General features: G+C 41.8%; 1 protein-coding gene and 1 non-coding gene across 5 annotated transcripts in view; one reads left to right on the top strand and one right to left on the bottom strand.

Moving 5' to 3' along the window:
* LOC124789769 (TATA element modulatory factor-like) overlaps positions 1-24864 on the bottom strand; it is a 178229-nt gene extending 153365 nt beyond the window's left edge. For 2 of the 4 annotated variants that reach the window (XM_047257228.1, XM_047257230.1), the window contains exons 1-3: positions 24712-24864; positions 24176-24539; positions 10044-10803 (exon numbers count right to left, since the gene is read on the bottom strand). In XM_047257228.1, the coding sequence (XP_047113184.1) occupies positions 10044-10803; positions 24176-24503 (1088 nt within the window). In that variant the 5' untranslated portion in view covers positions 24504-24539; positions 24712-24864. The remainder of the gene's footprint in view (positions 1-10043; positions 10804-24175; positions 24540-24711) is intronic. The other 2 variants (XM_047257229.1, XM_047257231.1) reach the window with 2 other exon arrangements.
* Positions 24865-25410: 546 nt separating this feature from the next.
* Trnai-uau lies at positions 25411-25502 on the top strand. The gene is given in 2 exon segments: positions 25411-25448; positions 25467-25502. It is a non-coding gene; the product is annotated as a tRNA-Ile (tRNA).
* Positions 25503-26277: the final 775 nt, after the last annotated feature.

The following is a 26277-nucleotide window of genomic DNA, read 5'->3' as shown; positions in this document are numbered from 1 at the left end:
AATGTACTTTGAAGTGGAAAATTCCAGTAAAGAAAGAAAAAAGATTTAGAAGAAATGAGACAGAGGTTTTTAGACCAGAAAAAACTTAAAGACACTTTAGCTCTAACGGAAGAAAAAGAAAGCACATTGTACATCGAGTCTGAGACAAAGTTTCTGGCGGTATACTGATCTAAAAGCAAACAGGTGAGAATTTAAATTTGATTTTCAACTGTCTGTACAACAGATAACGTGACAAAAATATGTGGAATAACAGGGGAGATCATATCAGAGTCAACAATAAGCTTGTAGGCAAAAAGCACAAGGGCAGAGCCAAAGGAGCAGCCACCCCCTCCATCCAGAAGTTTATAAAGACAGAAGTATTATATGATGGAAGAAGAGGTGGAAAAAGATGACAAAGATGTCAACAATGATGAGGCTGAGCATTATGTAGGCCAGCAAGAAGACAAGAGTGCCACCCACAAAGGAAAAGGCCTGTGAATTTTATGAACAGTGGTTTACATAGTGTTTTTACTGTTTGGGTTAGTGTACTGTAGGTGCAGTGCTAACACAAAAGTAGAGGGTTAGTTTTGCAAAAAGTGAAAGCTTCCTTTTCCCCCTACTTCTGGTATTTAGCATTGTAACATGTACAAGGTTAGTTATAGAGAATGTGGGGATATTACCACACTCTACTTATTTTGATTTTTGTTGTGCATATTGATCCTAAGCTGGTGTCTGGTTTACATATTCCCTAAGTTACTCCGGCAGCAGAAAGAGGGGACAATAGCATGATGCAGTTCTCGTTCCAACTGCTGCAAACAGCTGAGACAGTGATACCGAAACTACACAGTGCTGCGCCCGCCTGGTAGGAGATTGGTGGGCTGTGCAGTCATCTTGTTTCACTTTCCATGTTATTCTAGGCAGCCGGGAGGTCATCGACACTGCCGTCACAGCTGACAACCCAAACAGTGCAAATGACAGTACAAAGGCCACTTGCCATGCCATGTAGAGTGTCCATATCAATGCGGAGAGCATGCGCACTAGCCCAAGAGATATTAGCTAGTAGCACACATGAAAATCAGTTTGTACTTGTGGTTTCAAGCGTTGTGTGGCAAAGAAAAACACTAATCATGCTTGCGTTAGTACAGTATTTTCTTTAACAACTGCAACCTACATCCTTCTGAATCTGCTTACTATATTCATCTCTTGGTCTCCCTCTATGATTTTTAATCCCCACACGTCTATCTAAAACTAAACTGGTGATCCCTTGATGTCTCAGAATGTGTCCCATCAACCGATCACTTCTTCTGCTCAAGTTGTGTCACAAATTTCTTGTCTCCCCGATTCTATTCAGCACCTCTCCATTAGTTACATGACTGACCCATCTAATTTTCAACATTCTTCTGTAGCACAACATTTCGAAAGCTTCTATTCTCTTTTCGTCCCAACTGTTTACCATCTATGTTCCACTCCCATACATGGCTACACTCCAGACAAATTCCTTCAGAAAAGACTTCCTAACTCTTAAATCTAAATCCTGACAGACTTAAAGTACTCTACTGACATAGTAAGTTGTGAGGAAACTTCTTACATTAGAAGCACTATCCTTTTCAAATAACAGTTTTGATCATGGTCGGTGATTGCAATGAAATATGTGATTTTGGTTTTCTGTATGTCCTCTCAGTAACTTAAACAGTTAGTAAAAAGTAAAAAAGTTGTTTGTTTCTGTGTGCTTCTCTACAATTTGAGAAACAAATTCACCATTCATGAATGACAATCTAAAGCTGAAAAATAAAATTAGTCTTCTAGTTTTCACTTTCTCTCCAAACTGTTCTACTAAAGTAATGGAGACACATCAACTATCAACTGCATTATTTTGTTTCTTTGATTCTACTATACATTCAATATCATCTGAAGGTTTAAAGTGTAGTCTAGCTTGTATACAAAATAAGGATATCATTTCTTACAGGTTTTCACAATTTTAAAATGATTTTTCTGACAACTGTCTACAGCAAAAGTTTCTACTAATTGACTTCTTAGTTTGTGACTAATAATTAAACAACTGGATAATATTTAACTCCCATGCTTAACAAATTATATGAATCATTCAATTATCAAAGTATAACACTGTTTTTATTCCCAAGTTAGTTTACTTAAAGTTTAGTTTTCTTATGTTTTAGACATCTTTACCTTGATGTTGAAATACCTTTATTATTTGCACATAGTTGTTAAAGGTAACAATTTATTTGCACATAGTTGTTAAAGGTAACAATCTTCTAGCAGACCACATGTCTATGACAATGATAATACAAAGTTGCTTAATGACACTGATGTTTGTAACTCTAACTCACTCTCTCTCTCTCTCTCTCTCTCTCTCTCTCTCTGTGTGTGTGTGTGTGTGTGTGTGTGTGTGTGTGTGTGTGTTTTACAACTAGAACAATCTTGTTGAATTCACATGCTGAGAACATCCCAACTCAACTGGAAATTAGGAAAATAGGCACTCTGTAAACATGAGTACATAGGATACTTGCAACTGACGATGTACCCAGAAAGACGAAGCGAAGAACAATTCACAAATTTCTCTCTAAGGTCATACAGAGATAAAGACAGAGTTTCACAACATGTCAGGTGCCTCAAATCACTACTTGACTGGTCACGGTCATTATGCAACAAAGGCTCCCTGCATAAAATCAAGAACAAATAATCAGTGCTTTTGGCAGTGTGGGTATCACAAACCAGTCATTGTGGGACTGCGCATTCTATGAAGGTGCATTATGTCACTGTAGGCAGGCAGTGAGGATGCGAGATTGAGCCTATGCTGGGTTTTCCTTTTAAGTACAGCCATTTTCTGTATTTAGGTAGTTGAAATCACCTATCACAATAAATGTTTCTATTACAATTTGCAGGCAGGGAAGGGGGTGTCCTGAAAGAGTGAAAGAATTACAACACTTGGGTGTTCTCCAAAACCGGTGATCACTGGCAAATCCTTCCATTCCAGAAGTTCCAACAAAAGAAGAAATCAGCAAAGTCTCAATCAGGGATAGTGGCAGTCACAGCTGATTTCTCTACTGCTTTTAGGTTGGCAACGTGTAAGTTTTGTGTAGTCAATAGGATGATACTTTCATGTAATCAACGAGAGGTGAGAAAAGAAGCAATGAATTTCTAGCATTGTCTCTTCTTCGCTGCTGTCACATATATCATGCTGTTTTTTTTTTCTGAATATGACACGAATTATGAGGTTATGGTTGGGTTGGAATGTGACAGTTTGGTTTTCGGCAAATGTGAAAGTTAAAAAACCTGATTGTGGTCACAAATTGATCTGTAGTTTAGCTAAGGTTCAGGTTAGTGTAGAATGTGACAGTTTGGTTGTGAGTTGGTAAATTCAACAAATGTGGAAGATAAAATACACAGTCGTATTGACAGATCCACTTGTAGCTTAACCGAGGCCCAGGTTACAACAGAATAACAGTTTTACTCACAAAAATGTACTTAATAATCATTGTTATTACATACATATCTTTCTCCTGCATATGTCATGAGTTAGAGGTTGTGGTTATGTTTGGACCTAACAGCACAGCTTACATTAAATTAACAATTTTGGTTGCCAAAATATTTGCCTGTTTCTTCCAAATGTGTTATGATTTCATAGGTTGTGATATGTTGACATAATAATGTGATGATATTCCTCTGAAACACATTGCCTGTCCATTGCTTAGAACCAGCAGCTGACACAACCTCTTTCCATTCCGTAATACCTCAGGGTGAACACCAACGACATTGCTGCACGGAACACAGAAGTACGCTACTAGCTCTGATCTAGCATTTTACTGATGAAATTAATAAAAAACTTGTTGTTAGAATCTTCTATGTGTGTTATATTAGTAAATATGTCATTATTATTAAAAGAGTCATAGAGCTAGTCCACAGTCCCACAGTACACAACTCAATTTCAACTGGAAAAGAAGAGAATCTAAGAATTTGAGATGTAGTGCTATAGAAGGATGTTTAAAATTAGTTGGGCAGATAAGATATGGTATGAAGAGATTCTTCAATAAACCAAAGAGGAAAGGAATGTGCAGAAAATGGGAGCAAAAGAAGGGAGACAATGACAGACTGTGCATGCTGGTGGGAGCTGTTGAGGCTAAAACCTGTAATGAAAGACAGAGGCTGGAATGTATCCAGCTGAGAGTGGAGGGTGAAAGTTCTACTCTGAGTGTGAGGTGAAGAGGCTGCCAAAAGAGAGGAGTTCGTGGCAGGCCACAACAAGTCAGTAAAAAGATTAAGGATAATGCATATCCCTTGATGGTGAGAAGATACAGACATCCACACTGATTTTGAGATGATGCAAAATGGGAATTTTTCTCTTCATTACACACCACATGTTTTGGATGAACTCTGTAAATCACTACTAGACATGAAAGCAATGCTATAAGATGTCCAGCAAAATGGCATAAAGTGAGAGTTTCTAGGAGCATTACAGAACGACCAGACTAGACTCCAACTGATGATGAAAGGTATGAAGCGAAACGTTTATGCTCATGAATCACTACAGATAACAACTCTCACAGACTCAGTCAGGTCTAGGGGAATGTTCAATACTAGCTATTGGCTTTGACCTTTGATCTGATGGGCTGCTGCAGTGTCATATTTATGTGTGTATTTTGAACTGATCTTCCATGTAGCCTTACATTCTATCAAATGTAATCTAGTTGTTTTATAGAGAAAGTAAGGTGTTATTCTTTTATGTTCATCAGAAATGGAAATCTGTCTTTGCACAGGATTTGAAATTGTTTTTTAAGTATTAGTAGTAATGCAAAATATTGAGGCAGTTGCGGAGCTCAATTCTGTTGCTGATTTTGAAGGTACGGAAAATAATCCCAAATTCCTCCTGTTCATTTCACTATTTTGATATTGGATGATGAACTGAGAGAACTGATGAATGTAATCAGTTTTGCCAGACAATACAGCCTAATTGCTAGTTATTGTATCTTTAGTGTTTGTGGCAGTGTTTCCAAGAAATGCGTGAATGACTTTTATATGTGGTGCTGCTCAAAAGATCTTATGTGGCAGTCTATTCATAGCGAGATGTGGTTTGATAAATCATGGCTTCCTATGAAAACAATTTTACTACTTTCTTACTACTTTTGCTTAAGATCTCCTGTTTGGCTTGAGGCTCATGAGATATAGACAGACTGTAAAAATGTCACAGACTGGTATTTGTTTTGCCAGGAAGTTTGTTCGGATTTTGTTATGAAAAAGAGATAAAAATCGGTAGGCTGGAGGATATAGAAAGTCACAATTTGCAAAATAGAACAAAAAATAAATAAATAAATGTAAACAAATAAATGGGAGATGTTACTGAACCACTGGTGTCAGGGACAGTTGTGTCAAGAGATCACTCTTCTCCAGACATGATTTGTAAGGTATTTGAAGGGAGGATAGCTTGTATTGTGTTTCAGTTAGTAAAAAGTTACACAGCAGATTGGTCCATTATCACATGTGGTGGGACAGTTAAAGGGGTTACATGAAGCTCGGTACATGCATTTGGCTGTGAATCATTTCATTGAATTTAGGGATAAAAAACAGGAGTATTTACAAACATAATTGAAAGTTATTGGGGGACAATAAAGATTAATACTGTGTGAGAGAAAAGGAGAATTTCAGTGCTACACAGTCATTTACATAAGTATGTCTGCAGGAAGAATGTTCCACAAAATAGCTGTTTGCTTGAGGAATTTTTTGGAAGGAGAGAATGTTTGTGGCAAGGAAAGAAAGGTTTTTTATTTTGAAATGGTTGTGGATTTTTTGTTATTTATTTTAATTTTTACATTTTTTTGTTTCATGTTTGGTATTGAATTCTTAGGGGTGAATATTTTTTTATTAATGGTTTCACAGATAGCATTGATTTCTTGGACATCAATCAATCGGGGATAATCATCTGCTATTGGTAAGTACTGCTGCATATCTATTACTGAATTTTCATTTCTATAGTAATTCTGCCCAACAGGTACTTGCTGTTTGGCAGTTCTTGCAGTAAGTGGTGATGTTAGCAGTTGTTTGAGATTGGGTGTTAGCCAATTTGTAGGAGGCATGGGGCAAGTAGGGCAGCAAAGCAAAGTGGACTGTGGGAAGGTGTAGTGCTGATTGTGGGAACATGCAGGAATGTGCTGGGGAAAGGTTTCGCTGCTAGGTGGTTTGGGAAGGGCGAGCGGTGGGGAGTGGGAGGAGGGGGGGACGAGTGGGAGGAGGGGGGGACGAGTGGGAGGAGGGGGGGACGAGTGGGAGGAGGGGGGGACGAGTGGGAGGAGGGGGGACGAGTGGGAGGAGGGGAAAGGAGTGGGAGGAGGGGAAAGGAGTGGGAGGAGGGGAAAGGAGTGGGAGGAGGGGAAAGGAGTGGGAGGAGGGGAAAGGAGTGGGGAGGAGGGGAAAGGAGTGGGGAGGAGGGGAAAGGAGTGGGGAGGAGGGGAAAGGAGTGGGGAGGAGGGGAAAAGAGTGGGGAGGAGGGGAAAAGAGTGGGGAGGAGGGGAAAAGAGTGGGGAGGAGGGGAAAAGAGTGGGGAGGAGGGGGAAGGAGTGGGGAGGAGGGGGAAGGAGTGGGGAGGAGGGGAAAGGAGTGGGGAGGAGGGGAAAGGAGTGGGGAGGAGGGGAAAGGAGTGGGGAGGAGGGGAAAGGAGTGGGGAGGAGGGGAAAGGAGTGGGGAGGAGGGGAAAGGAGTGGGGAGGAGGGGAAAGGAGTGGGGAGGAGGGGAAAGGAGTGGGGAGGAGGGGAAAGGAGTGAAGAGGAGGGGAAAGGAGTGAAGAGGAGGGGAAAGGAGTGAAGAGGAGGGGAAAGGAGTGAAGAGGAGGGGAAAGGAGTGGGGAGGAGGGGAAAGGAGTGGGGAGGAGGGGAAAGGAGTGGGGAGGAGGGGAAAGGAGTGGGGAGGAGGGGAAAGGAGTGGGGAGGAGGGGAAAGGAGTGGGGAGGAGGGGAAAGGAGTGGGGAGGAGGGGAAAGGAGTGGGGAGGAGGGGAAAGGAGTGGGGAGGAGTGGGAGGAGGGGGGAGGAGTGAGGAAGTGTGGGAGGAGGGTGGAGGAGTGGGAGGAGGGTGGAGGAGTGGGAGGAGGGTGGAGGAGTGGGAGGAGGGTGGAGGAGTGGGAGGAGGGTGGAGGAGTGGGAGGAGGGTGGAGGAGTGGGAGGAGGGTGGAGGAGTGGGAGGAGGGTGGAGGAGTGGGAGGAGGGTGGAGGAGTGGGAGGAGGGGTGGTGGTGGAGGAAGGGGAGAGGAGTGGGAGGAGGGGTGGTGGTGGAAGGAGGGGAGAGGAGTGATGAGGGGAGAGGAGTGATGAGGGGAGAGGAGTGATGAGGGGAGAGGAGTGATGAGGGGAGAGGAGTGATGAGGGGAGAGGAGTGATGAGGGGAGAGGAGTGATGAGGGAGAGGAGAGGAAAAAATAGTGAATTACAAGGGTGTGTTGTTGAAATAGAAAGCTGTGCTGTGCTTGATTGGGAGAAAGGAGGGGATACATATGTAGAGGGCAGGTACTAGCGAAGATTGAGTTGGGGGCTTATGGGAAAGTAGAAAACATCACGGGGAGAGTTCCCACCTGTTCAATTCAGAAAACCTGGTGTTGGCAGGAAAGATCCAGATGGAGCAGGCTGTGAAGCAGTCGTTGAGCTGAAGCTCATTGCACTGAGCACCACATACAGCAACTGCGTGGTCCAGCTGACTCTTTGCCCCAATTTGACAGTGACCATTTATGCTGACAGACAGCCTGATAGTTGTCTTGTCCACATAGAAAATAGCATGTTGGTTCCTGCATAGTTTGTAGATCACATGGTTTCTTTCACAGGTAACCCTGCCTTTGATGGGACAGGAGACATCTGTGATTTACTGGAGTAGTTGGTGGTGGGAGTATGTGCGGGATAGGTCTTACATTTACATCTATTGCAAAGATATGAGACAGAGGCAAGGAGTAGGTTGCATGGATGGAGCAGGGGTGGAAAAGGATATTACAGGGTTTCAGTGGGTGCTGGAATACTACTGTGAGAGGCGTGGTAAGGATGGTGGGTAGGATACTCCACATTTCAGGGCATGATAAGAGGTAGTCGAAACCCTGGGGAGAATGACGTTCATTTGCTCCAATCCTGGGTAGTACAGAGTCATGAGGGGAGTGCTTCTTTGTGGTTAGAGTGTGGATGTGTGAGAGGTGGTAGGTGACTGGAGAGACAAGGTATTGGAGATCTGTATCTGTACAAGATTGGGTGGGTAATTTCAGTCTGCGAACGCCACAGTGAGGGCCTTGGTATATTTGGAGAGGGCCTGCTTGTTGCTGGAGATGTGACACACACACACATGGGTGGCTAGGCTGTATTGAAGGGAATTCCTGATATGGGTTGAGTGGTGGCTGTCAAAGTAGAGGTATCGATGGTAGCTGGTAAGATGGTTATGGACAGAGGTATTGATTGCCTAGGGCATCCCAAGGAATCCTTCCTGACTATGCAGTATGCCAAAATGTTACCTATTGATCTATAATGAGGGTGAGGATGTCCTATCCAAATTCCTCCATAAGGACATCTTCTCCCCCATTTGCTTCACCTGGTCCTCCTCAACCCAACAAGCCACTTCCTTCAATGTCAACCTCCACTTCAAGATTGGCTACACCTTGACCTCCGGCCATATCAAACATACCAGCCACTAGTAATACCTCCACTTTGACCCACTCCGTACCAGGAAGTCCTTCCATCCAGCATAGCCAGTCGTGGCAGCTGCATCTGCATTAACAGGGCTCTCTCTCCAAATATATCAAGGGTCTCACTGGTGCCTTCATGGACTGAAATTGCCCACCCAATCTTGTACAGAAACAGACCTCCAGTGCATTAATCTCCAGTCACCTACCACTTCCCACATACCCAGTGTCTAGCCACAAAGGAACACTCCCCTCGCGACTCAGTACCGCTCATGACTGGGGCAACTGAATAACATTTTCTGTCAGGGTTTCAATTACTCCCCCTCATGCCCTGAAATGAGGAATATCCTACCCACCAACATTCACACCCCTCTCATAGTGCTGTTCCACTGCACTCCAGACCTTCATAATATCCTTTTACATCCCTACTCCATCTCTGTCCCCAACCCTATCTCAAGGCTCATATCCCTGCAGTAGGCCTAGATGCAAGACCCGTCCCATAAATCTTCCTACTACCACCTACTTCTGTCTGCTCAGAGGCATCTCCTCTCCCATCAATTGCAGGGCTACCTATGAAAGCAGCCATGTGATCTATTGACTAAGATGTAACCAAACTATGCTGTTTACTACAAGGGCATGACAGCTGACAAGTTGCCTGATCGCATGAATAGCCCCTGTCAAACTGTGGCCAAGAGACAGCTACACCATCCAATTGCTGAACATGCCTCAGTTCAACGACTGCTTCACAACCTGCTTCATCCGGATCCTCACTACCAAAACCAGATTTTTTGAATTGGGCAGGTGGGACTCTCCTCACAATATGGTGTATCCGACATTCCCATAACCTTTCAGAATCCCTGTCTTCCACTTACCAATCCGCTTCCCTACTGCCACTCCAGCTCAACAGCCTTCTATACCACCAACATACTCTTTTCTACTTCTCTGCTTTTTTGCTCTCCCTTCCTCCACCCCCAAAATCTCCAGACACTGCACCAATTAGCGCTACCCTGTCCCTGCATGTTCCCACAAGCAGCACTACACCTTCCCCCACCCCACCCTGCTATGCCCCCCTCCCCACCCCCTGCCTCCTCCGAACCCCAGCAACAGGTTGCTCCTCCCATAAGATGCACTTAAAACTCAGCCTGGCCAAGTGGTCAAAGGCAGTGGCCATGTGTGTGAATTGCATGTATGTGAGCCTGTACGTGTTTTCTACTTCAGATGAATGCCTTTCTGTGCAAAGCCAGAATGAATAGCAGTTTTTTAGTTGTGCTTGTTAGTATGACTCAACATTGCCTTTATACAGTTAGTAACAATGTATCCTTTCCAATACATTGAAGTTATTTCATCCTTGACTTTTTTCACTGTTTGTTTCAACAAAATAAATATTAAAAACTGAATCACAACTTACATCTCGACTGGCGTCTGCAACTCTCCAAATGCTTCTTCATATGAGCAAGGCGCAACTGCACTTTCAGGAGAGATGTACGGTGATGAAGTAGTCCGTGACGTTCGTCCACTACATGGGTCCCCCAGAACCTCTACAGAGCTTGTCGTATCTGGAATAACCTCTACAGACTCTGGAGAACTAGTAGCAGCACATGACCTAACACCTGTCACTGAAGACGACACAGACATATCTGGGCTCATAAGACCCAATTCTGACTCTGGAGATGTTGTGAAACTGCTGCCACATTCCGAACCAATCACTTCAACACTCTCCGATGACTTTTTGTCACTTTCAGAAGAAATGACAGATAGTCTATTATGTTTAAAGCTACCTGTCGATGGAAGTTCACGTCTATGAGTAACAACCACAGCATTCTCATCTCCATCATCAGTACTTTGCCCCACAGTCACAACTTTATGGTCCACTGCACAACACTCAGCATCTGCATCTGTATCTTCACTCTCTACAACTAGTTTACTCCGGCTAAATCCTTCATTTGAGCGAAGTTCACTTGGATCGTCACAAAGTGCTGATGTCTCATCACTATCCATGTAACTGAGAACTCCCCCTTCATCCCAGCTCTTCTTTCTCTTCTTTGCAGCTATGCTTGCATCTTTGTTCCTGGAATCATGCTTGAGAGAACTTGTGCGAATGAGACCACCTTTTTTAGGCTGCAATGACACTGGATCTGAGCTTTCATCGCCATATACTCCAGCATTACCTGCAAAACATACAAACACAACCCTCTCAGCACACTCAAGGTTACTCTCATCATACTGTGTTTGATATGTGTATACTGACTACTATTTAAGAAATAATCATCATCAGCCTTGGAGCTGCTTTGAACAGATTGACTATAGTGAAAGGTGATTACTTTGAAGACATTACACTCACGTTCAGAATAAACAGAACATCCTGAATGACAAGAAATAGGACATTCATTTTCATAGGACATGTACATTAGTATGTTCTGCAGAAGTGATTAGCATTTCAGTCACCACAGTTCAGCATGTGTCCTGTTGCCTCTTAGGCACAGGAACTGCCATGGACCCTGACAACTTGTTCCATGTATGATGGCATCAATGTGTACAAGGCATGTATGGCATCCTATGGTACAGCAATCAATGCTGCATTCACCTGGTTCCAAAGTTCATCTGTAATGGTTGGAATTGGGTGACAGCACTACACCCATCATTTCACCACATCCCACACATTTTCGATTAGCAACAGGTCTGGTGATCTCATGGGCCACGGCAAAGGGCTGACATCCCTTGACGCAGCAACATGTGGTTGTGCATTGTCTTGCTGAAAAATGGCATCTGGGGACACAGAGGGTATGGCTACAGGTCACAGGATGTCATTCACTCAGATCACACTGGTCACAGTGCCCTGGACACACACCAACTGTGATTTGTGGTTGCACTCAACAGCACCCCACACCATATGGCCTAGAGTTGGTGCTGTACATCTTGTGAGAACGCAGTCACTGTGATGCCGCTCCCTCCATCAGTGGCAAACCAAAATACAGCCATAAGTTTCCAACAATGAGAACCTGGATTCATTCGAAAACACTATCTGATGTCATTCCTGTCCCCAATGACATTGGTCCACACACATATTCATCAAAGGTAGGCGAAGAAGTGGACGATGCACATTAACCCACATGTCACCCCTGTGTTCCACTGTTGCACCAGAGTTACGGAGAAAGCAGATCTGTCCTGCAATGCCATTAGGATGAGGGGAAAGGGGGGGGGGGGGGGTCCGGGTGGTGCGACCTGACCCGTATCATCATGTTCTATGACCTTCCGCGAACCATTCGGCACACACCCCTTGCACTGCCAAAACACTTCCTCCCACAAGAGCAGCAATTTCCCGGATGGATGCATCACATTCTCTCAAATGCCAATAATGCACCCTCTTTCGGTGATTTGATGGTACGGTTCATGCATACATCTGTGAGGCGTCCTGCAGGTCTGCTCAAGTCACACTGATCTATGACCTGTGGTTTGGAGCAACAACGAGAGATGCAGGCATGTTTTACCGGCAGGTGGTGGTACACCACAATATTGACGATCACCTACAATCTACGGAATGTTATGTTTCAACTGCAACATACTAATGCACAAGACCTCAGAATATGAACATTCTGGATTCTGTCTAGTCATTCAAGGTGTTCAGTATTTTCTTCTTTTTTTTCTGAACATGAGTATCTCTTCTACTCCAACCACATCCATGGAAGTCACAACTATTTAAAAGCTAGGACTAGTTGCTAATAGACAAATTTAATGGAAAAATATATGTACTGCAGAGCTGTAAAGGGAACAGAGAACTTATTTAAGATGTACTTTGAAGTTTTCATGGTAAGATGTTAAAAACTAATCTTTCTTTCTAGCTGTTTACAAATCATATATATTTTCAAGAATCTGTTGGCAGTGTTACACCTGAAAAATTAACAAACACACTATTAGAGTATGACTAGCTGTAAGTGTGAAGTTCATGACTTACTACATAACTGATTTTTTTATTCTTACTGAAACAGGGAGCACAGCAATAGCTCTTACAGTTTTGTTGATTATACAAGCTGAAATGCAACTCTCTACGAAGAAAAACCAGTGTTTCGATACATACACACATGTCGACAAAGAAAGGAGGAGGAGGAGGATATTGGTGTTTAACGTCCCGTCGAACACGAGGTCATTAGAGACGGAGCTCAAGCTCGGATTAGGGAAGGATGGGGAAGGAAGGCGGCCGTGGCCTTTCAAAGGAACCATCCCGGCATTTGCCTGGAGTGATCTAGGGAAATCATGGAAAACCTAAATCAGGATGGCCAGACGCGGCGACAAAGAAAGAGAGCACTATTAGACAGAATCTCACATTAAAGTTACAGAGTTAGTGATAGGACTAGTCAACACAATGTACAGACTGTGAACAATATTCTGGTTATCAGTCCTCAGTGCTGAATAGGTATTATCCTTTTAGGTTTCTTCATGTCAGTATGATGTTGGGTAAGTAAGTGAATATTCACATTTTCTCTACAGCAAGTCTGCTAATTGTTACAGATTAGGATAGTTCCTATACCATGATCAGCATGATGCACAACCCTAAAGGTTAATCTTTCTAGCTCCCATCCAAAATATGCTGACAGGAAAAAAATAAAATAAATAAATAAAAATGGAGGCTAATGAAATTTCGAGAATATACCGGTAGTTGCCTAGGTAACATAGTTAGGTGTTTAACACTGCAAGATCACAGGATAATGTAAGTGTGAGATAAGACAGTGCAGATGTGGAATGCTGATACATTAATAACCCATGAAACCTCCAGATAGTTCAATGCGTGCATGCAAACATGCATATTTCATGTTGTCCAGGTGCTGCATGTCATTTTGTAGGATAGAGATCCATGCCTGTTGCACTTGGTCCGTCAATACAGAGACAGTTAATGCTGTTTGTGGATGACGCTGGAGTCGTTATCCAATGATCTCCCAGATGTGCTTGATTGGAGACAGTTCTGGTGATCGAGCAGGCCAAGGCAAATGTGGACACTCTCTAGAGCATGTTGGGTTACAGAGCCTGTTGGGTTACAACAGCGGTATGCGGGCAAGTGTTATTCTGTTGGAAAATGCTCTGTGGAATGCTGTCCATGAAGAGCAGCACAAGAGGTAGAATCACCAAAACGACGTACAAATTTGCGGTCAGGTGCATGCGATAACAAGAATTCTCCTGCCATCATATGAACACATCAAACCATAACTCCAGTGTGTGTAGCACGCAGGCAGGTTGATTGCAGGTCCCCAACTAGCCTCCACCTAACCAACACATGACCATCACTGGCACGTAGGCAGAACCAGCTTTCAGCTCGTGCTTGACACCACTGATGTCACAAATGGTGATGGTTTGGAGTCAGTGGAATACACACTACAGGGTATCTGGCTCAGAGTTGCCCTAGAAATGATCAATTTGTAACAGTTCGTTGTCAGTGTGGTGTCAACTGCTGCTCAAATTACCGCTACAGACGCAGTATGTCATTCTGGAGCCACACACTGAACACAACAGTCTTCCCTCTCAATAGCACCATGTGGCTGTCTGGAGGCCAGTCTTCTTGCAATCATACATTCTCGTAACCACTACTGCCTGCAATCATGTACTGTGGCTACAATCCTGCCATGTCTTTCTGCAATATCACAGAAGGAACATTCAGCTTCTCGTAGCCCTATTACACGACCTCATTCAAACTCAGTGAGGTTCTGATAATGGCACCATCATCGCCTTAAAGACATTCTTGACTAATATTAACTCACCACGTCCAATCTCAAAGGTAACTAACACCGACTCTAATTTGACTGATGCGAAATTTGAATTGACGTCATCTCTCAGACATAGCATACCTAACAACTTTTATTTATGTTGTACAACTCCTTTTTGGTGTTGTGATTTTTTTTCTTCGTCAGTGCAGTTATTTTCTGGAGTCATATACAAACTGCCTAAAAAATGAAATAATGAAGAAGCACCCAAAAGACATGGTTGTATGTGTGTACACACACACACACACACACACACACACACACACACACACAGTACATTAGTGTTGTTCAAGTATACTGTTGTTACCAGGCCTATTTGGGGGCACGAACAGTGTCAGATGATGTGTGATCGATGTGAATAACATGTAAATACCCCACATACTTGTGTGAGACAGCATTGTAAGTGCCTGAGAGAGATTGAAAGGGAACCCCATTGTGGGCCTCCATTTGGCCAGCTGGCTCTATTGTATATTTTTATCCAGATTTACAGCAGCCGGTTGTTGGATTGCACGGGAACATGAATGCAGGCACACTCTTTATCAAAGTTCTGGTTGACCATCACAAGTGAGGATTGCAGAATTGTGCACCAAGCACATCATAACCCCTTCACAGATGTGCCTATCATTCAAGATTAAGCAATGGACTCACTGCAACATTCTGTGTTACCTCGTACCATTGGTCAGAGCCTAATAGCAGCTGAGCTAGTGTATTTCCATCACATGCATATAGTAGACTGCAGTTACCACGACACAAACGGCTGTGTTTGAAGTGGTGGTGTGACAGGAAAGCATGGACTGTTGATGAATGTTAACACATTGTGTTCAATGATAAATAGTTGTTGATGAATGTCACCACATAGTGTTCAGTGATAAATAGTGGTTCTGGACTACCCAGGTGATCGTTGTCAGTGACTAAGATGGTGCCAAGGGGAGAGGTTCCATTCAGACACACCAGTATCCTGCATCTCGCTGTATCATCTCTAACTCGACAGTGCACTGGTTCTATTTTTCAACAGGATAATGCTCATCCACACACGGCACATGCCTCTATGAACTTTCTGCATGATGTTGAAGTACTCCCATTGTCAGCAAGATCCCTAAACTGTCCCTGACAGTGCATGTGTGGGACAGATCGGAAGTTGACTCTATCCTAGTGTCAGTATCCAGGACACGTAAGACCAGTTACAACAGTTGTGGGTTAGCTTGTCTCAAGAGAGAATACACTGGTTTTATGACGCTTTTCCCATTCCCCTTCTGGGTGTTTCATTTTTTCTTTTTTGTCAGTCATTGTATGCATACAGGTGGGTGTCTCATCCTGTAGCCTGAGTGGCCTGTCCTTCCTTTTTTAACTTCCCCCAACTTCTCCCTCTCTTCTCCCCCACAAAACCATTCATCCAGAAATCACAAAGCTGGTACTCAGGGGTGGAAATTTTGTAAGATGCCTGGCTATCAACCTCACACAACAGTCCTACTGCACACCTCTATAGAATAAACACTTTTTTTGACCTTAGCTGCACTGCCTCAAAAGATTATGCTGTGACCAGTTTTGTGAAAGTATGCTAGCAATCCCATCTGCAGGTGAACACCAGAGAGACCTCCAAGATCAAAGAAAGAATCTGGTGACTCAGTTAATTATCATCCTCATTCTGGTGCCACCATAATTTAGCATGCACATTGGTGCCCTGGAAGTTCACACCAGGTGCCACACTCAATGTGTGTCCATTGATCTTGACTTCTGGTATCTGTATGTGATTTTTATTTCTCTGAAACTGTGTTGTACAACTCGTTGTCAAGGGGTAATGGGTTTGCTTTTGAGCTAGTTATACACCAGTGCCACTGTTCTCCTGTTTGTGTTTGGTACGGATGCTCCTAGGTTTCTGATCAGCATACCTGCCTCATCAGTAAATGCAGTACAACAGTTCTTGAAGCATCCTACAATGTCCAGGCAAATTGTTTATGTATATCAAGAACAGGTGCAGATCAAGCACCAAACCCTATGGCACACTATTTTTAATGTTTGCCCACTCTAAAGAGTGAACATTTGTTTGCATGAACCTCTCTTCTTTATCTATACTAATAATAAAACTGTAAAACCATCATGTCTATCTGTTTGAACATACTAATCTCCAAAACCACTAGATGAATTTTCTTGGAGTTTTCAGTTGTAACTTGAATGTAGCTTAGAGGTATGAACAGGCTTTATTTCATCAAAGTTGGGGGATAACAGTAAAAAAGACATTATACTTTAAATTTTTATCTAAATCTGTTTTGTCTACCAGTTGGAAAATACTAATCTCCAAAACTACTAGAACTTTTCACGTGATTTTCACGGGTAAGATGAGCATATCTTGTAGTAAGCTATGGGGTTTACTAAATATAAAAAAAAAATCTTAATCTAAAGTTTTTAGATAAAACTGTCTGCTCAGCTCAGTAGTTCAGACGTTTACCTCAGTGACATGATCTGCATTGTGTAGTATTCCAAAGAAGCAATAGATGGCACTGTTTGTTTTCTTAAAATGAGTGAGGTTTTTTTTTTTTTTTTAAGTTTATGTCAGTGACATAAGTAAGTGCTGCAATCTCATCTCATCTCTTGTTTAGGATATATGGTTTACTGTTTCCCTTTCTGTATTAGGAACTTAATGGCATTGCTTTGCTTCTTTTGATATGTTTTTACTTTAGTTCTTTACTAGTAAAAACAAATTTACTGAACTTGCTTTGTGATTTTGGTGTCCTACTCATAACATTTTCATTTTTTGTTTATTAATAAAAATGCTTAGAAAACAGTTGAGTGTTTCTGAATATACCAAAAGGCTAAAAGACTGAGGACTATGTGACCTCAAGAATCCATGAAGATACCTAGGTGAGACTTATTGCGGCTCGAGAACATCAGGCTATAACTTGCTCTTTGGCAATACCTTCCTAAAGTGAGGAGCAAAGTAGCTCTTATCAAAACCGTCACACATTAACTCACTCGTCAGTACCTTTCCCTCACATGGTAAACAACTGAAGTTCTCAGTGTGTTAGCACAGCTTTTCCATGGTCTATCCCGTGTTTGAAGCAAATAAGCACTTGTTCATGTCCCCAACCATACTACTTCAAATGATGCATACAAAGAAGCTTCATAAATCAAAAAGAAATTCCACACATAGGAGATGAGGAGGAGGAGTGAGAGATCAGTGTTTAACGTTCCATCAATAATGAGGTCATTAGAGATGGAGCAGAAGCTGAGATTAGGGAAGGACAGAGAAGGAAACTGGCATTGCCCTTTCGAAGGAACCATCCCGGCATTTGCCTTAAGTGATTTAGGGAAATCATGAGAAACCCAAATCAGGATTGCTGAACATAGGTTTGAACCATCATCCTCCTGAATATAAGTCCAATGTGGAAACAACTGCACTACCCTGCTCAGTTCCATAATATGAAATCTAGGGCACAGCTATAAATAAATACCCAGGCAAAGCTGGGTTTCTCAGTTAGTTATTTAACTATGACTCCATCCATGCAAATAGAATGTCACCAACACCAGGACTAGTTGCCCTAGAAGGACATGAAAATTCATACAATTGAGTGTTTTGGCAAGCTCACAGATGCTAACAGAATAACTTTTATTATGTAGCTCTACCACAGCTGAGTTTGTGAGACCATTTACTGCTGGCTTCATAGGAAGCAACACCGAAGTGACGTAAAACGGTCATTCACAGGAAAGTTGTTCCATATTCTGTTGGAACTCAATTTAAAAATAAATAAATACGTAAATAAATAAACAGAAAATTTACGTTCCTGCTTTCGGATCTTTGTTCCTTCGTCAGGGAGGAGAAAGGGGAAGAGGGGAAAGTGGATTCAGTTACTCACAACCCAGGTTATGAAGCAACAGGGGAAAGGTAAACAGGGAGGGTAGCAAAGATGGAGGCATGGGTAGGGAAGCCAAAGATATTCTACTGATATTTTGTGCATCTATCGGCTGTACTGAGCTGAGGTAAGTACTGGCCAGCCCCTCTATCTCTTTGTTACTATTTGTTTTACATATTTATATGAGATTCTCCATTAATCATTTAAACAAATAAACAGGCAGAACTTGGAGGGAGATATGTCTTTAATTATAGATCACTTACTCATACCCACCTTTATAAATGAGTTTCACTGCCTCACATTTCAGTCTTTCAGAAATAACGCACTAACTTGCCAAATGATCACATTGGTACTTAAGGGGGGATGAGGGGAAGAGGGGTGGGCAATATTTTTAGCCACTGTTAGGAAGGAGTTGGAAAGAAAAACATACGTACAAAGAAGGTAACTGTGAAGAAACCATAGGTAACAGAAGAAATATTTCAGCTTATCAATGAAAGAAGGAAGAACATAAATGTTCAAATCAAGAATACAGGCCTACAAGTCACTCTGGGATGGAATAAATAGGAAGTGCATGAAAGCTAAGGCGAAATGGCTGCACAAAAGATATGAAGAAATTGAATGGGTTTCAGAAGGACTGATTCAGCATATAGGAAAGAGAAAACCACCCTCAGTGAAGTTAAAAGCAAGGACAGTAACATTTAAGAGCACAATGGGAATTCCACAGTTTAATGCTGAGGAGAGACGACATACGTGGAAACAGTACACTGAAAGCCTCTATGAGGGAACGGACTCGTGTTGACATAATAGAAGAAGGAACAGGAGCCAACAGGGTAGAGTGAGAGGATCTCTTATTAGAATCAGAATTTAAAACAACTTTGGATGATTTATGATTAAATAAGGTAGAAGGAATAGATAAAATTCCATCGGAATTTCTAGTCACTGGGGAAATGGTAAAAAAGCAACAATTCAAGTTGGTGCATAGAATGAATATGGCCAATGATATACCATCAGACTTTCAGAAAATTATCATCCACACAATTTTGGAGATAGTAAGAGCTGAGAAGTATGAGAATTATTGCAATCAGCTTAACAGCTCATGGATCGAAGTTCCTGAAAGAATAATATCCAGAAGAATGGAAAAGAACATTGAGCATCTGCTAGATAATGATCAGTTTGGCTTTAGGAAATGAAAAGACACCAGAGAGGCAGTTCTGACCTTGCAATTGATAATGGAAGAGTAAAGAAAAATCAAGACACACTGACAGGATTTGTCAATCTGGAAAAAGTGTTATACAATGTCAAATGGCACAAGATGTTCGAAATTCTGAGAGAAATAGTGTAAGCTGAAGAAAAAGGTGAGCAATATAGAATACATGCATGAACCAAGAGGGAACAATAAGGCTGCAAGACCCTAGAACAAAGTGTTTGGATTAAAAAAGGGGAAGGACAAGGATGCAGTCTCTCGCCCCTACTGTTCAACCTATAAATCGAAGAAGCAATGACAGAAATAAAAGAGAGGTTCAAGAATTGGATCAAAATTCAAGATGAAACGATATCAATGACAATATCTGCTGATGACATTTCTATCCTCAGTGAAAGTGAATGGTACTTACAAGACCTGTTGAATGGAATGAACAATCTGATGAGTATAGAATACAGATAGAGAATAAATTGAAGGAAGATGAAAGTAGCAGAAATGAGTATAGCGAGAAACTTAACATCAGAACTGGAAATAATGAAGTACATGAGGCTAAGGAATTTTGCTACCTTGGTGGCAAAGTAAACTATGATGGATGGAGCAAGGAGGGCATAAAAAGCAGACTAGTACTGGTAAAAAGAGCACTCCTGGCCCAGAGATGTCTATTAGTGTCAAACATAGGCCTTAATTTGAGGAAGAAATTTCTGAGAATGTTTGTTTCAAGCTCAGCATTGTATACTAATGAAACATGGATGGTGGGAAAACTGGAGCAGAAGAGAGTTGAAGCATTTGAGATGTGGTGCTACAGAACAATGATGAAAATTAGTTGGACTTATAAAGTAAGGAATAATGAGGTTCTCTGCAGAATCAGTGAGGAAAGGAATATATAGAAAATGCCGTTAAGAAGAAGGGACGTGTGTTAAGATTGCAGGGAATGACTTCCATGGTACTAGAGGGAGCTGTAGATGATAAAAATTATAGAGGAAGACAGAGACTGGAACAAATCTGGCAAATAATTGTTGATGTAGACTGCAAGTGCACAAGGAGAGAAAAAACTAGCCTATGGTTCATCATGACAGTTAACTTTCAGTTCCATATTCGACAGGTTATTCTGCAACTCACAAAATTGTTAAGGCTTTCGTGGCCACTTGTTGACAAACTGCCTATTGGCTTCTGTCTCGGGTTCTTCGGCCGACGTTCATCTAATGATTTTTCTGACGGTTCGCCAGCACGAGTGGCTGGCATTATCAAAGCGTCATCCTCCATTGCCGGTGGTGAACTGGAGGCGAGCTCGCGGCCGCAGACTATATGTACCTGGCGCGCCAACGTACGAGGGCTTCTCCGCGGTCATTTCCGGTGCAGTTCTCCTCTTGCTACCTGCGACGGTCGTTCGCTGCAGTACAGGAAGCCAGGATCCGTTTACCTTAAGGCTTTCCTCTTCCTTGTTGAAACTGTTCGCGTGTTTTTGGATTTCTACAGCTTCTCTGAACAAGTGCGTGTGATAGTGCTTCTCTACAGCACTGTAGAAGTTCTGGCTGTAGAGAAGCACTATCACACGCGCTTGTTCAGAGAAGCTGTAGAAATCCAAAAACACGCGAACAGTTTTAACAAGAAAGAGGAAAGCCTTAAGGTAAACGGATCCTGGCTTCCCGTACTGCAGCGAACGACCGTCGCAGGTAGCAAGAGGAGAACCGCACCGGAAATGACCACGGAGAAGCCCTCGGACGTTCGCGCGCCAGGTACATATAGTCTGTGGCCGCGAGCTCGCCTCCAGTTCACCACCGGCAATGGAGGGTGAAGCTTTGATAATGCCAGCCACTCGTGCTGGCAAAACGTCAGAAAAATCATTAGATGAATGTCGGCCGAAGAACCCGAGACAGAAGCCAATAGGCAGTTTGTTATTCTGCAACTGTAACGAATGGTATGTTGGTCAGCTGTTGCATTGTAGCTAAGTTTGTAAAGTTTTTGAAGCTTGCAAAACATAAATCTTAAGCTACTTGTAATTCGAACTAGTTGTAATTTAAATTAAATTTTTTAAATAGATTTGATGATGAGCAAGCAGCTCAAAAACGGTCATGTGGAAATAAAGGAAAGTGATCTGGAGATCAAATTTGGACAGGTTCCTTTTTTTTTTTTTTTATATATACATCATGAAGTATTGTCTGAAAATGCTGCATTAATAGTCAGATCTGACAGGATTTCAAAAGTGGTGCTAAGATTGGCATTTTCTTCAATGGTAAGAAATGTAAACTAATGCACTTTATAAAATGCAAAACTGTAATATTCTCTGACTACAATATCAGTGAGTCCCAACTGGAGTCAGTAAACTCATACATATATCTGGGTGTAACAATTTGTAGGGGTATGAAATGGAATGATCACATAGGAACTGATGGAGCTAAAGCAGATTGTAGATTTTGATTCATCGGTAGGATACTGGACAAATGCAGTCAGTCATCAAATGTCGTCATTTACAAGCTCGTGGTCGCGCGGTAGCGTTCTCGCTTGCCGAGTGCGGGGTCCCAGGTTCGATTCCCGGCGAGGTCAGGGATTTTCACCTGCCTCGAGATGACTGGGTGTTGTTGTGTCGTTTTCATCACCATTCATCCCTATTACGGCAGGAGGAAGGCAATGGCAAATCACCTCCGGGAGGACCTCGCCTAGTACAGCGGTGCAGGTCTCCCGCATTGTCCCCTACGCTCTGTCAAGGAGTATGGGACTTCATCATCAATACAAAGCACTTGTATGACCCATCATAAAATACTGTTCAAGTAAATGGTACCCATACAAAACAACAATAGCAGAAGATATGAAACACATACAAAGAAGGGCAGCAAGTATGGATACTGGTTCGTTTGACCCGTGAGAAAGTGTCTCAGAACTGCTGAAAAATATGGTCTAGCAGATGTTTAAAAAATAGATGCCAACTATTCAGTGAACATTTTAAGAATTAGTATTATACGAGATGAGACAAGGCAAGCTAACTACAGAGAGGCATTTAAATGGTAATTCTTCCAATGCCTAAATAGATCGGCAAGAGGCTTAAGTATGGTACAATGGGAACTATCCCCTGCTGTGCACTTCGCAGGGTATTTTTTTTTTTTTTTTTGTGTGTGTCTGGGGGGGGGGGGAGGGGGACGGAGGGGGGAGAGGGTGTTTATCAGTCTTATACTGAAAGTACCAGATGACAATGAATGTGATGAGGTGGTTGGAATGCCAAAGAAATTTACAGGCTACTGTGTCTAAACTGGGCCAACATGCAAGATTGGCAATGTACCATTTACTATGCCACATTATGACCTATGAACAGGACTTTCTCCCTGCCTCATCCATATGCTGCAGGAGAAATACTGACACTCTGATAGAAACAATCCCAAATCACAGTCCTGCATTTCACACACTACGTCCATCAACCAATGAACTTTGAAAATAATACTGATCCATGAAAGTCATACAGGAAGCTTTTTCAATATAACATTCTCTCTAAATTACATTGAACAAAGTCCAGAAATAGGATATTGAGGAATACTATAAACGAGTTATGGGCTTTGACCAGTGATGTAGGAAACATGTGACAAATGACATAAACAACATGGCAACTTTATGCGTGTTGATGTGATATGAGTGACAATTTTTTTTCAAATGGTCTAAGCTATGGATCAGTCGTCACCACAACTACTTTCCGTTAGTTTCACATTCACTGACTTCATCAACTCACAACCGAAGTTTCAGCTGCCAATATAATCTAGATCTCAGGCAAAGTTACTGATTCGTCTGACACCACAACCATGATTTTTTACTTTCACACAAACTGGCTTTGCCAACTCACAACCAAACTGTCAACTTCCAACCTAACATAGACCTCAGGCAAAGCTACATCTTTCTGCTTTCACATGCATTGGCTTTGCCAACTAAAACCAAAACTGTAAGTACATGCCCGAAAAGCGACACCACAGCAGTCCTTAACATTACATCAGTGGTCAGACCCAATGACTCATAGCAAATACTCATCAACACCAGAAATCAGTGTACATCATCTCTTTGTAAAACACTGATATCTGAAACTGCACACTTTCAGTAATTGCTGATGATAACAACACTGTAATCCAAGGTGAGGATAAAGCATAAAAGCAAAGAATGAGAAGCACAGTGAAGTTGACATTTTCTGAAGATCAGTCCAATACAAACTGGATATACTACACACTGGAAAAGAAATTTAAAGGAACCACTAATGATGTTCACTGATTAAGCTTTGAGAGAAAATCTGACAGGAGACGGAGCATTCCTATTTTGATACTAAAATCTGTCGAGGAAAAAATTTAAAGAAAGATATGGTCTTGTAAAAAAAGTTACAACAATTAGCATATCAATCAGTAGAAAACCTATGACCATTTTGTTGGCAATTACGTATCATATAGTGGAAACTGGCGAGAATGAGATGTTATTTGAATAATTAAGTGTGCTGACAAATGTACTCTTCAAAATAATAGGAAATGGCAAATGAGGTATATATGATAGCACATAAGAGATATTTGTATAACTGTACAGTACAGATTGAGAGATTACAACTCAGTGAGAATGGTCAATCAGACAACTTGTATTTCGTTTTTACTTTTCTGCTTGCTGGAAGTAGCTACTATAGTCTCCGTTTGAAAGCAACTACAAAACTTTAGTGGGACGCAAATAGTAAATGGCTTGTGTTAAACAAATGATGATATATAAGTTTGAGATGGTTATGTCTTACCTTCCGATGTCCTAGGATTTTCAAAGAAAGATCCAGTAAAAGAACCCCATAAACTTGCTGTCATATTCAATTTACTGTTTCCTTTCGGCGACTCCTTTTGGGACGAGATGTCGGTATCGCTAGGCTTATCCGTCGCCAGTGTGTCCACTCCTGACTTCAATCCCCATGTAGCGAAAAAGTCGTCGCTTGCAGCTTCTAATGTGGGATCTCGTGTCTCTGGATGTTGCTCATCTTCCTTTATATCTAGTGCTTTATCTATGGTTTTCTGCGCTTCTTTCAGGGCATTTTTGGCAAGACTAGCTATCCCAGACGCATCAAACCAGCTCATGATCAACTGATACTCGACATAGTCTGCAAGAAAACACTGCAGCAGAATTATGTTATTTAGTATGTACGGCAAAAAAGCAAACGAAATGTGCCTGTAATACAGTGAGACCGGTATTTTTGTCTATAATTAGGATACTATCAATGACTACCAGAAAAAGAGAAATGGTCAGTTATCTAGGAACTATCTATTTAAGGTTACTAATAATTACCTGTCACTTGAACGAATTCGGCGAGTGCTCTATTCAATAGGAAAACCGAATACTTGATTGCAACAATAATTGAGTAAGTACTACGTAACACAATTTACAATGTATTTTTTTAACAATGAGACCACGTAAAAATACGTGTTCTGCTACGTATATGTAAATTATCTCTGCAACAGACGCGTACGTGTTTATTTTGAACAGCTGATATTCACAGCATAAGATCTCTGCGCATGAATTAATGTCAAAACATACTGTAAACATATATGGGTGTCTATCGAGGTAACATGTGTGGAACAGCAACGAAATGTTTTATTTGAGTGCATAATAATTCAAAATATTGAATACTTCAGCCAGTGTTCATAACTATTAAATTATGCATAAATTGGTAGAGGAGCATTCTATGATTAAACACAGAGTCAATAAATTTTAAAAAAGATTTTTACCAATACCTTCTAAGCGAAATTCCAGTTTTTATACTTCAAATTCCAAAATACAGGATTTTCACAACCAACCTCTCTGACTCAAAACCACCTCAGAGTTAATAACGCTAGGAACAATGATTGCACTCGAGCAGTAAGAATATAAAGAGATTAGGACAAAAAATGTAAACAGTAAATATCTTACACAGTAATTGTAAAAAAAAATATGTAAACCTACTCTTAAACCGCATCATAAACTATCATAAGGCTCACTTGCTTCAGTGCTCCAGTGGCGCAATCGGTTAGCGCACGGTACTTATAGACAGTAAGTCGTGAGCAATGCCGGGGTTGTGAGTTCGAGCCTCACCTGGAGCAATATTTTTATTTAACTCACGTACTCTATATTCAGCTAATATTATGTCCTTACATGGTTTTCATCTAATTCTGCTCCTTTTAATGTACATATTTTTTTTATCAAACCTGGGCTTGAGTAGCACAAGATAGAACACACGTTTCTGCGCCCAGCGAGTGGAAGACAGCTATGGCATCTACTTTCAACCCCGCCTCCCCTTCCCCCCGCCACCATAAATAACAATAAAATTCTCAGAAACTGAACTTTCATCGTAATCAGTCACAAGAATAGACGAATCAGTCTGAAGAAGGAACAAATTTGTTCGTGATATATGACAATTTTCGAAACAAGTTCTATTACAGGCACATTTGATAATATGGATGTGCAGCTCTTGTCTTTCTTTCTGTGTCTGCATTTAAATTATAGGGTATAGGTTCCCCTTTTTGTAAACACGCTTTTTTCCTTTTTACCCGAACTTGTTAGATCGGTTACAGCCTAAAACGTTCACTTTTTGCGGTTTTCAATAAACCCCACTGATAATGGCACAGAGGTGCTGAAACATGTTTGGTTACAAAGAAAAAAAGGCGGGACATATTTCCTACAACCTTTGATAATGGTGGTGGGAACTAAGGCATATACTTTCCCGAACGGGAAGGCGTGCCGGTCCCCGGGACGAATCCGGCAGGCGGATAGGCTTATTTCACATCAACCCGGCAGCCGACATGCCGGTATTTTTGCCGGGCCGATACTGGACCTACCGCCTCTTCACACGTAACCGACAGCCGCACGGCATGCTGT

Source organism: Schistocerca piceifrons, chromosome 3, assembly GCF_021461385.2.
Source record: "Schistocerca piceifrons isolate TAMUIC-IGC-003096 chromosome 3, iqSchPice1.1, whole genome shotgun sequence".
Classification (NCBI taxonomy): domain Eukaryota; kingdom Metazoa; phylum Arthropoda; class Insecta; order Orthoptera; family Acrididae; genus Schistocerca; species Schistocerca piceifrons.
This window is presented reverse-complemented; position numbering and strand designations above follow the sequence as displayed.